Here is an 18,375-nt window from a genome sequence, read left to right on the forward strand (position 1 = left end):
AACGGTATCTCCCGCAAACGCTTGAGGTTTTGAACAACCAGCATAGTTCGATTAAATTTACCGTCGAAAAAGAAGTTGATGGGAAACTTCCATTCCTCGACCTGTTAATTTCTAGAAAAGAAGATAACACGGTGAAATTCGGAATTTACCGTAAACCCACGTCAACAGATCGCTATATTACGGTTGATTCAAACCATTTTGGAGCGCAAAAGCAAGCTGCCTTTCATTCGATGGCCCACCGTCTGTACAACATACCGATGGAGAGCCATGAATTCGAACTAGAAAAGCAAAAAATCTTGCAGGTTGGTGAATTAAACGGATACGATCAAGAATTCGTCAGCAAAATCCTCCGAAAACACGAAAGAAAAAAGCTCCGTAGCAACGCAACCACATTCAAACCAGAAAGAGATGAATCCCGAAGAGTCAGCCTGCCGTACCACCCACCACTGACAAATAGTATCTGTAAGATTCTCTCTAAACATGGTCTGAAAGTGGCTTACAAAAGTTCAAACACTTTGAAAGATCGACTGGTTTCTCTAAAAGACAAAGTGCTACCGGAAGAGAGATCTGGAATTTATGAGATTCCATGTCAAAACTGCCCGGCCGTCTATATTGGGCAAACCAGACGGAAATTCAGAACCAGAATCAAAGAGCACAAAAACGCAGTAGATAACAGCAGGAGCAACGAATCAAGTGTAGCTGCCCACGCGTCAGAACTTAATCATCACATAGATTTGGGAAAGGTTAAGTTCAAAAAATGTGTACGCAAAGCGTCACATTTAAACGCATGGGAATCCATGTATATCACTACATCGGAAAGGCCACTTATGAACGAGGATGACGCTCCAATCATATCACCGCTTTTCAACCTGCTCAAACCAAGTTTTCAACAACCCGACCACCCTTCGACGAATACTATTGGATAGTATGAACATGTATTAGTGTTTTTCCTTCATCTAGTCAGTCGGACATCGTCCTGTAGATGGGCAACATCGAGCCCGAAACCGGTCGACAAAAAAGGTAAATTTAATTCCTTTTTCCGTTAGTAAAAACGTTAAGTGTCGTGTCCTGTAATACGTCGTGTGTTATTTGTGTAGCATAAGTTTTTACGTTTAGCACAACCAGTAAAATGTGCGTTGTGTTTAAATTGATCAAATACTGTCCAGCTATACTTTTTTCGAAAACTTAGTAATGCTTCTTTTTGTAGCAGACTAGCGGCATGCGAATAAACGAAATATTTCGTTTTAAATCTGCAATGCGTTGCTGCATTAGGAACCTACCTTGATTTTGTTAGGAAATTTAACGAGTTCTGCAAGCGATAAAAATTGGTTCATTTTTAAAAAAAATTCTTTCCCAAATATTTCGAGTTACTCGTCTTTCATATTTACTTAAAGTCAAAAATTCAATTCAATTATTTAATTCCACTTTTGTAATCTCTTATCGTATCACTTTATTTTTTTTTTTCAATTCTAGTTTAATTGAGCTGAATTCCACCATATGCTACCACCAATTCCGCAGAGGTACTAATAATTCATTTCTATCTTTCTCTACCTCTCCCTGCAGTCGAAAACGATACGAAACACGGACTACGAGTACGATTTCATCGTGGTGGGCGGAGGTTCCGGCGGGTCGGTCGTGGCCTCACGGTTATCGGAGATAAAAAACTGGAAAATTCTACTCATAGAAGCAGGTATGGAATTCATTCTTACTTCATCGCTTTTCACGAACACGTTGCTACCAATTAATTTTCCAACTCAACTCAACTTAACGCCGAAACAATCGCATTGACCCAGTCGGTCGTGTGGTGTTTCGAATCGATATGATATTATTTTTATTTCGTTTCTCATCGAATCGTGTGATGATACAATGCTAATTAGCGAACGACTGCAGTCAACTGCAGATGTGATTTAAAGTGTAGCGCAACGAAAAAAAATCGAGCTGATTGAATAATTACTGATATTCAGCACCCCAATTAAACCAATTAACCGGCAGTTTTGCGGTTACCCACAATTTCACCCGAAAAAAAATAGAAGCGTAAAGGAAAAATGAAAGAAGAAAAATCGCTTTCATGCAAATTTTCATTTTTATTCACTGCTGATAATGGCACGCGGTAGAGAGTAAAGGCAAGCAAAATTCGCTATCACATTTGCATATTCATGTCATCCACCTGGTTAAGCTTGGTTCACCTGAAGAATAGGGGGATGAATTGGGCGAGGTAGGTAGGGAGTGGGTGTTTTATGGAACCAATTGGAAAGGGTAACGACGCTTAAAGGTGTGCGATTCGGTCTGTTTGAAGTGAATGGTTCATTTTGGTGACGAGCTAGCAGAGTGTTGAGCTGGGATTCCAAGCCGGGGATGAAAGGATTTTCATTCTACCGCACGTATCATCATCCGGATGCTGTTGAACCCGTGACACCAAGGATACTCGGGCGGGTTGATCGTATTCCAGCAGGTCGATTCGCCGTCTCCCCGGTAGCGCCCGTTCAGATTGCTGGAAGGAATTAAAGCAATAAAGAGGGATTTTAAATATTATCTTTTAAATCGTTGCCAAAGCTTCCTGGAAGTAAGGGTGATATATTTTGTTCTCAATTACCACAATGTAGCTGCTTTAAATTGAAGTGTTTGATATTTTTTTTCGATCAATCTTGATTCTCGCAACAATTTGGTACGTTGCTAAGTTAAATAAAAGAATATACAAAACAAGCATTTGAGATTCGAATTGAAGGTAATTTAAATTTTATCTTAAAAATTCTGTAGTGATTCTGCGGTTCGTTTTCGACTGAATTTGAACTGAAAACCAACATTTGAAATTATATGTGCCTAAGCAATAAGAGCTAATTCTTCGAGTCACTCCAATATCACCTCGAATCTAGAAATTTTAGCTCAGATAAGATGCACTCAGTGTCCTTTTCTGTAGTGTTTCTCAAAGTTGGGGTGACCAGTGAAATTTTGCGAATCACGTCACGCGACTCACAGAATAATCTCCTGCAAGTTGGTATCAATATAAAGTTTTTAATGATGATGTTAAATCAACTAATAAAAAAGTCTCTTTTATTGGTCAATTATCGAATAACAGCTGAACTGTCTGACCAATTTTTTTGGAATTAAACTATCGTTTTCAAACTTACGTCAATTTTTTCAAATTTCATGAAACATAAGTCAATTAACTTAACAAAGTAACCAAGAGTTCAACAAAGATGAAATTTTTAAAGGTTACATATGAAAAAAAGAGAATGAATATCTCTGACAAACAGATCCGTTTTATGAGTACCGTAAAATGGGGTAACATTGATCACCGTGGTAACTTTGATCCATATGAAATTTTCTACATAATCATCAATAACTAAGTCTAAAGTTAAAATATTACAAAACTTTTTTCTACGTTTGATAACCTAAATGCTGAGTATCAAATTGGGAAAAACTTGATTTGTTTTTGAAAATTTCAAATGCAAAAATGAGTATAATTTAAAAATCTTGAAATATCTATTTTTTCGAAGGTTCGCAAACAAACATCCTTCCTGATGATATCCATGCGTTTAGGAGCAGCAGGTTAATTTATGTGAGAGTTCAACCTCCTTCATTAGTTAATGTATAGTTTTTGTGTAGTTTCAGTTGTTTTTTGAGGTAAATTTTTGATATTGAAAAAAATCGGGACATTTTCCAAGAGCAAGCCAGTCCTGGACAACAGGCCAGAAACCCTATCAAACGGTGTTTGAAGGAAGTGTGAAGGAAAATATTAAAGGGAAATATTGCGAAGGCCTAGGGAATTGAATGAAGGCATAATTTAATTTTTTTTTCTAGTTAAAATTTTATAAGATGTTAAAAAATGTAGCCCCTTAATTTATGCAGCATCATTGTCCATCTTTCGATTTTAATTGTTGTTCGGCCTTAACGCAAAGGACCACGATGTTGTATTTTTTTTAACCGCGTTGTAATCTAAACCAATAAACACCGAAATTCAGCATTATAGATCTCACTGGACCAAAAGTTACAAATTTAGTATCTTTGAGCCACCGACAGAGTTGTGTTCTATTTTGAAGAGCTTCATGATTATTTTTTATCATTCGAGTTATGTTTCTAAGAATAGCTCATTCGCAGAAATGAAAGAACGAGAATTCTTATACTTGGTCCGCAATTTGTTAACAAATAGCATTTATAAGCAGTGGCAATCAAGTTCTCCATCAAAGCATCGAATTCTAAACAAAGACGAAAATAGATTTTTAAATCAAATTTAAAGTGCAACCTTTTTTCACGTTCATAGGAGTCCAGTACTTGTTCTAAAAATATGAAACATGCCACTTTCCCCTTAAAAGAAAAAAAAACGAGAAATATTGAGAAAAAGTGATCAATCTATCCAGGATTATCATGACTTTAAAATGGAATTACCACTGACTTGACCAAAAAAGATTTTTTTTTTCAAAATACTGTTGAATTCTACTGGTTATAGATACTCAAACCTTTTTATGAGTGATCAGAAGCCTTGAAAAATTTCCACTTTTGAATAAAAGTAAAGCAAATGACACCGCTTATTATAGGTGGAGTCAATTGAAAAAAGTATAGAGTGCGCCATCAGCATGTCTTCGACTCAAACATCGAATGACTCCTCCAATTTGAGAAATAAACTCAATTTTTTAATTCATTTAGTGTCATTTTAGCTATGAGTCAATACACACGAAAAACACGGTAAAATTTTTGAGAGTTACTTCGAAAACGATTGTCCAGTTGTGAACATTGTTGAAAAAAAATCTTGACTGACACCCCATTCTCTGGATTTAGAAGTAGGGGAGAAGCGGGCTATATGCGCCTATTAAGTAGAATACTAATTTTATCAAACATTCAATCGCGTATGTGTACAAAAGCTATATACACATGAGCAGACATCTGTTTTCTATACATTGGAGTAATTTATATGTTGAAAGCTCCTTCAGTTTTTGAGAAATCGATTTTATTAAAATTGCCGAACCTCAAACCGTGCGGGCTAAATGCACATAGTCAAGTTTTAGACAAAATCTCTGTTTTTTTTTGCAATATTTTCATATAATTTCATTGAAAATGCTAGAAACTGATAACTTTCATACGACAAAGCTGAAGTTTTATAAAAATCTGTTTCTTTTATTATTTTTTAGAATAAAACAAAAGTGAGGGTTGCCATATTATGGAGGCAATTCATCCATAAGAAAAACTTTAACAAATCTGTTTTGAGATCTTCAATTCTCTCTTAAGGTGTTAATTGGAGCTTAAATTCTAAGTTTTAATGATAAAAATATATTAAATATTATTATATATTATATATTATATTATTAATATATTTATTCTATTTAACCTGTTATTCTGGAATAGCGGCATTTTACAAACATGATGGGGGCATCACAAAACACTCTCTTATTCCACTTTCCAATGATTATGAAACCATCTAAAAGCTTAAATTTGGTTCATTTGAATAACAAACAAAAATCATCCAACTTTTTATTTGGAACTTCTTTACATTTAAATTTTAAAAGTCAAAATATTACATCAAAAGGTGTCAAAACCTTGTATGAATTTTCATAAACATCTTTCTCGCCTTATGTTCAAAAAGTATTACCCTCAAAATGCATTGATTAGATATGTTGTCTTGTCAGCCATCTCGTCAAACGGCCATAGGCGCATTTAACCCGATAGGCCCATTTAGAAAACCTTTCCCCTATTAGATTTTTTTCTGTTGGAATATTTAATGAGTAAAATTTTCGCTACCAAATTGAATAACATTGACGGACCTCAACCTAATATTTGTACCCCAAAAGGGCTTATGTTATTCTAAATGTCCGCAAAAGATCTGCGTATTGCGTATCAAACAGAGGTGGTCATTTAATCGTTGTATTTATAACCTGGTTAGTAATAAATGACATAAAATATCCTGGAAGAATCTTTTTTATTTTTGAAAAATAGCGGAAATCAGATACATTCAGATGGCTCACCCTATAAATAATCCAAAAATAATTCTAAAAGTTTGCTAAAATTAATTTATAGCGACTGGTTTTATTCAACTTGTCCAACCGTTCAAGATGGTTTTTTCATTTCTTTAAAAAGATTTCATATGTAAATTTTGAATAGAAATATTCATTTTTAAGGGTGCATTGGAAATCTATTCTCTGAATTTAGATGAATAGCCAAATTCAAAATCTCACACTGAACACTCAGGTTCTAAAACGTATTTAAAAAAAATATATATAAAAGTTATCCAAACAAAAAACCGAGTTTATTTTTAAGGTAAAGAATCGAAACCAATTTTAAATTTATTGCAGACGAAAAACGAGATAAAGATATAGTTTTTTTTTCACTTGAAGCGAGTTCACTTCACTGAGAAGCATAACTCAAATGTTATATATTTTATAAAGATACTTTATTCTACATAATTGTGTACAACACTTTCGATAACTCAAAGATACTAAATTAGAAAATTTAATACAGTCGTTTTAGTTTTATAGATTGCTAAATTTTGGTGTTTTCGGGCTTAGATTTCCTTGATTTGTCATTAAGAATCAGATTCAGTGGAATTTGTTCTCAGAATTGCAGAGTTAAAATTAAAATACCAATCAGTAGCAAGAGCTTGTGATATACTTAGCTCTGTCAGATGACATAAAGTTGTTCAAACGGCTTTTATAATCTAAACCAAAAAAATCAGTAGCAATACACATCAAACTTGATGTGTGACTCCAGAGCTAAGCATAAAAAAATTATAATTAGTATTCGAATTATAAATCCATCCTTAAATTTAAGTTCTGATTTACACATCAGTTATTCAATCCGAAATTCTTCAAATATATTAAAAATTCCAGGATTTAGAAGTCAGATTGACAAGATAAAGTTAAGGTTATGATACCTAGAATTATTTTTTTATCCTTTATTATTTCATTCTGCAAATACTGCTAAATTCTGTATAAATCCCAATTAAAATTACTGTAATAAGGTGCAATTTTTATTAAAATGGCAAGTTTTTTCCCTGATAAACAAATTTATTTATGTATTTTAAAACTGCAAATATCATTAAATTCCAATCACGAAAACCGGAAAAAACGGAAGTTTAAAAATGGAGAATCGCTGGCCACCCTGGAGATATATAGTGTCGATTTCGGTGTATCTCCTCGTTGGTTTCTTCGCGATCCTTGACCAAATTGACACAAACCACGAAGGAAAAGGAATGAAATAACACGAAAGTGTTAAAGTTCGAGCCAAATCAACAAACAAAAAACCTTCGTGGTCCTTAATATGTATGTTAGATATCAAATCGAATGATCACTGTAATTGTTTGCCATAAAATCTTAATTTCTCATTTTTTGCACCATCATCATTTGTAATACCTACGATCAGTATTAAGATAAAATACAAAGCGAGTTGTTAGACTGATCACGCGCTTTTAATATGCTTTTGACAAAAATACCCATATTGTCGTGAAAACCCGTTTTTTATCCCCCGAAATCGGTGCAAGCATCTTTAAGGTGTTCCGTTGTTGATCGAACTGTGGAATTCCCGTTGATCCTCCCTGTGAAGTGACGAATTTCCCGAATCGTATCCGTTGGACCGACTTAGGGGCCGTTCACTAATTACGTAAGCACATAGGGGAGATGGGGGGTTTCACATTGCTTACGATCTCTTACCAGGGGGTAGGGGGGGTTTCCAAAAATCTTACGTAAGAAATGTTACACTGATAATTCGTCAAAGCCATTCGAAACCATATTACTCATTTTTTTTCTCACTGCCTATTTATTGCTTATTTGTTACCTTATGTTATTTATCTTTTAATGTCTTTTAATTTATAAAAAAAAAGTGCTGGTTCTATAATACTTATGAAGATCCAAGTCAAACCCTTATGCCACCAAAACACTAAATCACATAAAACAGATCGTCACTTTTTGCGTTTCATCATAACAATCTTTTTAATTGAGAAATTTATAGAAACAAAAAGGAAAGTGGCGCGTTGTGACACCACTATTTGAATCCATCGTATTTCGAAAACGACTTCATCAATAAAAAAATCTTCAAAAGTCAATATGAGGCGTTTAAGATAATTAATTTCTAGTCAGTTTTTTCAGTAATAGACACTACCAACTCTAAATTTTACAAGCGATTAATTGAAAAAATCCTAAAACTTTATCGCTCACCACTGAAATGAGTCTGAGCTTTAAGTTTCGTTGACAGCGTAATTGTCGTTACACATTTTTGCAACAATTTTTGTAGTTTAGAATGAATTTTTTTTATAGATTTTTCTGATTTTCAGGTCAAAAACATTACAATTTTTATGGTACCTTGTGCTAACCTGATCTTTAACTCTTTTTTTAATCTGAATTTAGATTTTATATTGCTTATTCAATTGTGGAAATTTACTTTACTAATGATGGTTTTTAAAATCGTTTATGAAATTTCATCTGTTGTTTTGTATAAATTGTGCTTTTCTAATGCAATTATTAAGTTTTACTTAAAAAGTGTTATGCCTCGAAGCCTGGATGTCACATTTTTAATATTTTCAAGCTATTTTTTAAAAAAAACGTGTCAATTTTTAAAACAATAAAAAACGTAAGATCTTATATGGGGGGAGGAGGAGTTCTCTTACTTTTTCTTACCAGGCGGGAGGGAGAGTTGAAAATTTCCAAAATCATGCTTACGTAACTAGTGAACGGCCCCTTAGTAAACCCGACTCATATTGGTTCCCGTTGGAAGTCCGATAATCTGCCCGACCAGTAATCCGAGTGAATAGCAGAACCCGAGTGCCCATCCCGACAACCCGCAAACCCTCAAGCCCGTCCCGAACAGTGTTACCTAATAACCTTCAATGTTATCTAGTTTTCGGCTACCAGTTTTTGTTTTCGACGTCAAATGATTCACTGTTCGATATTGTATGTTTTATTAAATCATGTTATGCAAAATGTAAATGACTTAGCAGCGGGAGACGTTTTCGAGCAAAATAAAACTCATTGCACTTATAAAATAGATAAATAAAATATATTTATAAAAAAAAACTAAATACTTCCCTGCATTTTAATGATTTAACGTTTTATAAGACCAATCACCATTCAAGTAAACAAGATGATTTGATATTATATTTTGATATATTTTCTATACACTTCTATACAAACTATACAATGTTTCGTACAATTCTTAAAAAACTAAAATTTCACAGTGGCTTAAAAAAAAACCACAAAACCCTTAAAATTTCAAGACTATATTTACCGGACTTTTTTGCAAAATGGTTGAAATTGTGGAGCAAAACAATTATTAGTTGCCGAATTCGTTGGATCCATTCCAAAAATTTATGAAAACTGTCAATTTTATACGAAAAAGGCTACGTGTGTGAAGACGTCAAATGATTTGTATTTCATGACCATAAAAATTAAGCACTCGACATTATTATCCAACATGGCAAGCCTCGTTGGAAAAATTTAAGACTCGCGCTGAACAAAATCCACTTTTTGGTACTTGACGCATCAAAAACTATTATTTGCAGGCTCGAGGTATGCAAATCTTTGAGTAGTTTGCTAAATTCCAAAATGCGTTAAGGAAGTTAAAGATGATAACTGCGAAGTCCAAAGACTAACAGTTGCGCAAATGTAGCGTAACGCTGAGCTGTTAATTTCATTTTTCCGAGATTTCATCCCGGATCAATTAAAGGCACTGGCAAGGCTAATAGCAGATTATATTTTGTATTTGCGTCTTATATTGCTAAAATACAAGGTTTAGGTAGACATACTCCCTTGTGATAAAGTAGAAAGCCTTAATTTAAAAACGAAATATTTTGTCCCCTGCCTACTTAGAAAATTATGTTTCGACTAAGCGGATATGTCTGAATTGAGCCTGAATTTAAACACATTTTTGCCAAATCTAATAAAAAAACCTCAAACTGTGCAATTATAAATTTACCCAGCAAACATTTTAGAAGGTATATCGCAGAAACAACAGAATTATCCGAACAATTATACCAAATGGAATGATTGTATAAAACTTACCAAAATAGCATATAGCTACAAAAGTGGAGGCGATATATCTACAATGACAAGATTCCAACGATTCGATTTCCTCACAAAATGCAAAATAAATGATTTTAAGTAATTTGAGTTAAACGAGAAAAATTTCCCCGACCGAGATTTGAACTCCTCCGAGTTGGTATCATCCAAGTATCTTACCACGATGCCAACTCATCAGTTGATAAGATCCACGCTATAGCTCTATGTATAGGTGAGATTTTCTTTTTACGAACCGGTCAAAGGAAGAAAGGGAGAGATCGGATAGAGTTTCAATCGATGGATCGCACATTTATCGTAAATCAGTTCACTCAAATCATAAATGTCGAATGAGCATATTCCCAACTTTATGGAGACATATTTACGAATTGACTAAACTGCTATCCGACTTAAATATTTTTGGGCAAAGCTTGTCGTAAATGAATGATAGAAAATCACTCAATATCAACTTGTTTTCGATGGTTATTGAAAATGTCTTAAAATTCGATTTGGATTATCATTTCACATTTTTATATTTTTCTATTACGATTTCATGTTAGCTGGGTTAACTTCCACTAACGCTACGCGTTTAGAAAACTTCATCATTACAAACAGCCTTAATTTTTAAAGTCCAAACACTGCTTCGATACAACATACATTCATGTTTCAAGTGTTTTTTTCTCTTAACATTGATATTTTTTAATAATTTCTGAATGTAGGGGAGATGAGGGCATAACGAGCACCCGAGGCATAATGAGAACTACGCTTTTCTACGAAAGTGCGTATTTTCTTAAATAAATTTTCATGAGGATTTGTTTCGTACTTCCTATAGTATTAATTTTTCACAAAAAAAGGAATCTCCTTATCATCTTTACAGAGATATTTAAAAAAAACTAGCTTGGTTCTCAAGTTACGAAAATATTATAATTTTTGAGCACCACGAAATAAGCTCTTATGATCTTAAAATAACCTTGATCTATAATGTACGCACTGCAACATGATGTACACATTGTTTCTCAATTTTTACCATCAAAAATTTTTTGATTTTTCACTTTTATCAATTTTAAAACACGTTTTTACTTAAATTTGTTGACTAGGGGCATATAGAGCACCATATTATCGAGGCATAATGAGCATTTTCTGCCGTAGAATCTAGCAGCGAATTAAAATTGATTTATAGCGCCACACCTTGACTAGTTTTCATCCGACAATTTAGCCTATTGGTAAGGTGTCGGAGAGGTAATCAAAAGACTAGAGTTAGATTTCTGTTCGAGGTGATTTTTTCCATTCACAATTCATGATCGATTTTTTTATTGTTACACTAGCAGGCCCGGTAAACTTCGTCTTACCATGTTCAACTTGGCGTCCATTTTCCATTTTTCCTAGTTTTTTTTTACATTTTCCTCCTTTCCCTTTACTCGAATCGTTCCGCTTAATTCTATCAAAATTGTTTCACTTGTTGTATTCCATTTAGTAGATTTATTCCGTTTTGTTCTAGTTTCATTAAGGTTTAAACAGAATGAAAAAGTTTCTCATTTATTGAAATATATTGCGTATGAATCTTTTTTAAAATAAAATTTTGAATATTGGGACAATTTTTGGAGTATTTGCCGAATATTTTGACTAACGCAGCGCTTTCATCTCCCAATTAGCTTTGGATTTAGAGCTGAATAAATAAAAAACAGAAGAAGAGATTTTTTACTAACCATTTTCAAACAGCTTTTTATTCACTATCCTCATCCTTCGAAGCAGTTTGAATTAAAATCCATATTTTCACCAAAATCATGTTCAAAAAAGTTTCACCTGATACTAAACTTATAGACTTTTCACATTTCAATTTAAAGTGTTCGCAAACAGCACTTGTCATGACATTAAATCTGTTTTTTTTTATTTATTAAAGCAATAAATGCAAATCAATTCCTTTGAACTTTAACCCAATGAATCAAAGAAACGATTGGTTTTGAAAAGAGGAAAAAAAATATGTTTGGATATGTTCACCCATTATTTTAAAGATTCTAATTGAAGCATTGCGATGTTATGATTTCAAAATTTCCTGAACATTGTTGGTGGTGATCTGCGATTTCATTTAGAACTATGTAATATTTTTAAAACTTTATAACATTTAATTTAAAAGCAGATTTTTTAAAATTAAAAAGATCGAAAAGTAATAATCCGTTCAGATTTCGTTGGTTTCATGAGTTCATTTTGTTTTCTGGAAATTATCATATAAACAAAACCTTAATTAAAATTAGGTGTCTTTTTAACTGTAAATCTTAATTTTCAAAAATGAAACACCGGGAAAATGTAAACGAATATCACCACAGTTCAACTTTCATATTCTCTGAAAAAAATTAATATTTTCAAAAAAATAGTTATGTTGACAAAAAGAAATATCGAAGTATACATTTGATCCATTTATTGGGGCAAATGAAAACACATATGTAGGTCTTTTTCAGATCCGTCAGTGAAAAGACTTTAAAATGAATTTAATACTTTTTCTTGTTTGTCTGTTTTATCAACTTTCATTGATATATCCTAAGTTTTTCTCCGGAATAAATTAATGCTTGGTACTTCAATTTCACTGAATGCTGTTCAACCAAAAGACCTTGATTGACAAAGACCTTTATAATAATTTTGAATATCCGCTTCAGATTCAACACTCGGGATATCCTTTCTTACCATTTGGAAGATAAAATTCTTAAATGGTAAATGTTTCATTGCTAAATGGCGCGTTTTCACTTATTTCACCTAAGAAATGACAGGAATTAATATTATTTTTAACACTTTCAGGTCATATTAAAAGTTCATCATAAAAATCTTCTGCCTCTGGAATATCAATCACAAAAAAACTTTTCAACAAAAAAGTGAATCAAAAGTCTCTTTTATGTAGCCAAAATATGTAAAACAAAAACACACTTTTCATGTTAAGAACGTACTTGAGTTGTGTGTAAACAAACAGTAAACGTGTAAACAGTTTTTCGGTAAATGATTAAAAAAAAGAGTTGAGTTTATTGAATCATATTGTTTTTTGGGCCCAACAATTTTTAGATGAAGAAATAATGTATACATTTTTTTGTAAAAGTTGATAGTTTGCACTTGCTCTAGTCTACTTTCCTAATTGAAAATTCTTCCGGAAAATGCATATCCTCACTTTTTGTTATTAAAAAGTAGATTATTTTATTGATAACTTCAATTTACGTTTGCAAAAAACCAAATAGTTCATTCGGCCTTTTAAAACTTCAATCCTATCTAATCTATTTCAAAGAACAGACTCTTGTTGAGAGGACGAATGACCAAGTTGGTTAAAATCCTCTATAAATAAACAAAATAGAATAGAATAGACTCTTGTTCAGTTAATGTGTCTAGCGTTCTAGGCGTATTGGATTATACGAAATTGAATGTAAAGCTTCCCAATTTCTTATTTTCAAACGTCCGCAAAGTGTCATAACATTATTTCATATTTATCTTTACCTAGTTCATATTTTTTGGACAACAACTTATCTACTACTAAAATTAACACGAATTAAAAATGGTTTTGATATTTGAAATCGTTTATATGGTTTTGATTCGATCAATAACATATCAATCCGTGTCACATCTAGGCGTCATTTATTACAATGTGCTGTGTACAAATAAGCAAGAAAAAAAACACATCTAGGTTGCATATCACCCCCACCCCACGTGTATAAGAAATATAGCTACTTGGTTGAGAAATAGGCGCCTAATTTTTAAATTTTTCCAGCGATCAATGAACAGTATGCTTTGGTTACTATTATCTTGCAACGACGTTTGCTAGCAACGCCTCGCCCATGCAGACGAAAAACAAACCCCTTGAAGAAAATCTCTAAAAATGGATGCCCGACTTTTCAATTTCAGATTTTGGCAAAACAAATATTATATGTTTTATTCGATCAGCAAAATGTCAACCTGAGTCACATCTAGGCATCATTCATAACCATGTGCTGTAGAAATGAGTAAGGAATCAAGAACAAAAAAATCACATCAAGGCTTCATATCGCCACTTGCATCGAAAATATGCTTGGTTGAGAAATACGCGCCCAAATATTCTCACTGATCAGTATGCTATGCCATGGTTACTATCTTCTAACGACGTCTGCTCGCGACGCCTCGACCTTGGAGACGAAAAACAAACCGCCCAAAGGAAAAAAAAATGGAAGCCATGACTTTTATTTCGATCAAAAAACTACAAATTTGATTATTACGGACAATTGATGCGACTTTTTGTTATTTTTATTCGATATAAACCGATTCGCATGGCTACAGAATATTCTAAAAATAATTTCATTCGAATCGTTTGGGTCGTTTCAGAGGAGTAGTACTACAAACACCGTTACAAGAGAATTTTATATAATAGATTATACGGCTAGTAGCATCATCCTCCGAACAAAGCACTTAATGTATGAGCGTGCGTGAATTGTTTGTATTCTACAAACAGGTCTAGATTATTTTGTTATTGCTTTGTTTGATGAATCTACGACTCACCTGACTTCATCGAATTGAATTCGCTGCTAGATTCCCCGGCAAAAACGCACATCTTGCTCTGATTAATGGTGCTCATACTGCCTCAGGGGGGGTTCTCATTATGCCTCCACAGTGGCTGGTTTTCAGCTTTTGGCAAAAATTTTTAAAATGCATTTTTTACCGTTTTCATCTAGTTTTTCACGTTTCAGCCCGTTAGGGAATAGGCTTTTCAAGTGTCTGAACACGAAACAATAATGTAACCTCTATATTATAGCTATTTTCTATGGTTAAATAACCGTTTTCCTTAAGGTGGCCATTATGCCCCCATCTCCCCTATCTATGATTTGTTTGTGAATGGCTTGGTTTTGGTTAGATAATTTAGAATCAGAACTTCTTTGTGAGGGTATTAGATTCAATCCTCCAGATTTGAAGGATTTTGTATTTGACGGGTTACTCACCTTTGCATACAGTTGTTGTACCACCAAGCGCCGTGAAAGTATTGGGCACAGTTGTTATTGGCTCCAGGCATCAGATCGTTTTTTCGGTCCCATGTCGTGAACTTCATGCCCACGTGATACCCGAATGAATCCCCTGCCGTTCCATTGTACTGACCCAGAGATTTCAGGGTGAAATGTTCGGTCTCACTTGCCACCTTGAATAGGCTATACTGTGCCTCACGTAGTTTCAAATCACGATCCGTCAGCTGAATTAGCAACTCAAACTTTCCAGAGCCGGTGATTCGGTGGATCTTCTCCAATCCCAGCCAAAATTCGCCTTTCAAATCGCCAAATCCATCTCGATACTCGTTCCAGGACCGGTAGAAATCAACTTCCCCACTAAAGCGATGCTGAATCACCGTCCAAGCACCTCCACGGTAGAAAAAATCGCAATTCACCTCAAATGGGGCACCTCCCGGGGGGCGAATCTCGATAAGGCCGGGAATTTTGGCCGGTGACTCGGAACAGGATTTATATCCCGCGGTCTTCTCGAAATCAATCGTCTGCAAGTGATTGGCCTTCTGGAAACAATTCCTTGCCTCGTTCAGCTCTTCCTCGATCCCGGTCAACTTGACATTCAACTGCTTCACGACGCCCTCCAAATCAACAACCCTGAAAAAGTCGCACCATTGACATTAAACACATGAACGAGTGTTGTTTGTAGGGTATCAAATATTAAAGTTCATCTCCTTTCGCCACGCGCGAGCTTATCTCAAACAACTTGACCCACTTCTGTTCGAGGAGTTCTATCTTGGCCAGCCACAGTTCGAAGCCAAAATCCTCCCTGAGGGCAGCAGCAGGTTGAACTTGACGAGGCGTGCCATCCGGATCAGCTAGCCCAAAACTGGTTCCGAAACCGAAAAGTACACACCACATAAACGCACCAAGCATCATTAACGACAATCCAGAGTAGGTATAAGATGAACTAAGGAATGATAAAAAGAAGGCAAACTCAAACTCTCCTCCTCAGCAGGGAGCTAAACGGACCTTCCCCGGAGAGCAGAGCAAATGACTGTAATCGACGGTCGTTAGCGAAAAGTTGGGTTTCTTTTTTATCGTTCTGAGAAAACAAAACAACATCCAAGAAAAAGAAAAAAACGGCCAAGAAAAGAGAACGATAATTTTTCAGGAGTGTGGTGGTGGGTGGTGGTGGGTCACCCCCTCCACCCATTCCGTTCTTCTTCTTTGATCTTCTTGCTGCTCCAGAGGGTGTTTTAATGCTCGGATGATAAGTCTTAATGGAAATTTCGTTATGCTCGTTTGACTAAATGATTCCACGTATCAGATCCCATTAGATTGAGCATTTAGTTGATTTCACTGATTGCGAGCTAGCGATTGCCGGGCAGAAAAAATTTTGATTTCGCAGAGCAACCTATTTCTTCAACAACAAAAAAAAAACAATCAACTAAACTTGTTTGCTTTTTGAAGAAATGGGCATCAGATCACAACAAAATTTAATTATAACCATATGTTGAAAAGTTACAGTAAAGCTATTGTCTAATGTCCATTTTTGTCTGAGTATAAAAATGCAATCCATCATAGTTTCTTCTCTTTTTTTAATGAGGGGACTTTGATATGAAATATTACGATCCTCCAACATGTCAGAAGTGATTTTTTCATACTTTGTACATACCACAGTGCCCCAAAAAACAAAAACTACAAAATTAATTCAGAGGCCGCACCTCGATTAGAGTTTTTTGTTGAAACCGTTATTAGAGTAAGAAGATTTCTTCAAATGTTCAATGGTAAACTAATACACTTGGATACCCAACGTATGTCTGAAATACTCAAAAGAAAAAGCTAGCCATTTTGCCATATACTAAATGATGACAATAATTTTGGTACCCCATTGGACAGTGATTCAAAATTGAAATTTAGCGGGAAACAATAATTTGCGTCTTCCTCTCAAGTTTGATACATTTGATGTCTTAGACAAACTTTTATAAAAAAAACACGAGAAAAACATGATGTTTATAGGACCACCCTCACTTCATCGAAACAAGTTGTCATGAAACTTTCAGTTCAAGGGATAGATTTGTGGTGTTTTCGACAAAGTTTAATGAACTTTTATGTTATACAATATTGTAGAAAAATGTAAACCTCTATCTTATCACAGTTAGGAAATATTTTTTGGATCTCAGAAATCTTATGAACCAAAAATTTTCCAGTCAAAATGACCACCTTAAGTTGTTGTAAAAGTTTGTCTAAGACATCAAATGCATCAAACGTAAGGGGAAGATGCTAATGATTATTTCCCGCTAAATTTCATTTCTGGACTGTGAATTGGGGTACAAAAATTATACACATATATATTTTAAGTTAAAGGCTATCAATGAAATACAACTTAAATCACGAAGAAATTTTTGTGTTGGTTGTATTGGTGAGTGTAATTTTTTTTTAAATATTTCCATAAAGATGATAAGGAGATTTCATACTTGCTGAAAAATTAATGTTGAAGAAAGTACGAAACTTATCCTCATGAAAATTTATTTAAGAAACTACGGTCTTTTGTAGAAAAGAGGAGAGCTTACTATGCCCCGGCTGCTCATTATGCCCTTATCTCCCCTACATCATGTAGCAGTGTGTACATTATAGATCAAGTTGGTTAATCGATCGCTAGAGCTTATTTCCCGGCTCTCGAAAATCATAATCTTTTGGATACCTACTTGAGAACCTAGTTGTTTTTCAAGTATTTCTTTAAAGTGAAGAACTGCTTTTTTGTTGAAAAATTAATACTATAGGAACTACGCAACTGTACCTCATTAAAATTTATTTGCTAAGTTTTTAGTCTTTTTGATTGTTTCTTAGATGTTTCGCTTTTTATCGGCTGTGTCCCGCTTTTTTCGTTAAATGTCCCGTTTTTTTTAAAGCATCTGGCAAGCCTAACATAAGTCAAATCGGTTTGTTGAGAACGTAGAACGCGGAATATATGAAAAAGAGTTCTATTTTTGAACTTCTGAAGACAGTAAAAACAATAAATTTTGTTTTAAATATCTGCTTTTCTCACCACGGGAGTAGATTTTTTCTCACTCAAGCAAAGTAATTTTTGGTAAAAACAGCGGTTGTGACTTCTGGAATTCACAATGAAAGATTCTGGAATAAACTGTGCCCAATACTTTTAAGCTGTTCTCAAGAAAATGCAAGATAGTACTCTTTAAAATTATTACAACACTGTCAGGGCCGGATTAAGCCATCGGCGGGCCCGGGGCAATTTTTCTTGGGGGGCTTCTTTAATTCGTTTTTTTTTTTCAAATGCTATCCTAGAGAAAACGAAACATTTTAAACGTGTTAAAAAAACTGGAGATGAGTTTAGTATAATGTCTTCAAATAGCCATGTTGTCTGCTTAGAAGTTTCTGGTTCAAGTGAAAATTGTTAATTTATCACGAGCAAAGTTGGCAAGTCGGTTGCTTCCTGAGCCGAT

General features: G+C 34.3%; 2 protein-coding genes across 3 annotated transcripts in view; one reads left to right on the forward strand and one right to left on the reverse strand.

Moving 5' to 3' along the window:
- LOC129751254 (glucose dehydrogenase [FAD, quinone]) overlaps window positions 1-18,375 on the forward strand; it is a 207,148-nt gene that overhangs the window by 115,622 nt on the left and 73,151 nt on the right. For both annotated transcript variants that reach the window (XM_055746641.1, XM_055746639.1), the window contains exon 4: window positions 1,564-1,690. In XM_055746641.1, coding sequence (XP_055602616.1) covers window positions 1,564-1,690 — 127 coding nt within the window. The remainder of the gene's footprint in view (window positions 1-1,563; window positions 1,691-18,375) is intronic.
- On the reverse strand, window positions 2,078-15,948 carry LOC129751255 (ficolin-3-like). The gene is made up of 3 exons (XM_055746642.1): window positions 15,684-15,948; window positions 14,915-15,565; window positions 2,078-2,491 (listed from the first exon to the last, which is right to left on the reverse strand). The coding sequence occupies exons 1-3, from the start codon at window positions 15,845-15,847 to the stop codon at window positions 2,368-2,370; spliced, it is 939 nt and encodes a 312-aa protein (XP_055602617.1). The 5' UTR covers window positions 15,848-15,948; the 3' UTR covers window positions 2,078-2,367.

The sequence above is a fragment of the Uranotaenia lowii genome, chromosome 3, assembly GCF_029784155.1.
Source record: "Uranotaenia lowii strain MFRU-FL chromosome 3, ASM2978415v1, whole genome shotgun sequence".
NCBI lineage: Eukaryota > Metazoa > Arthropoda > Insecta > Diptera > Culicidae > Uranotaenia > Uranotaenia lowii.

Bases quoted from the DNA above. Each gene is read 5' to 3' on its own strand.
- LOC129751255 (XM_055746642.1), bottom strand. From the start codon at position 15,847: ATGATGCTTGGTGCGTTTATGTGGTGTGTACTTTTCGGTTTCGGAACC. The intron at 15,566-15,683 runs GTGGGTCAAGTT...CGACTTTTTCAG, and splicing joins ATAGAACTCCTCGAACAGAA to GGTTGTTGATTTGGAGGGCG. The intron at 2,492-14,914 runs GTGAGTAACCCG...AATTCCTTCCAG, and splicing joins TACAACAACTGTATGCAAAG to CAATCTGAACGGGCGCTACC.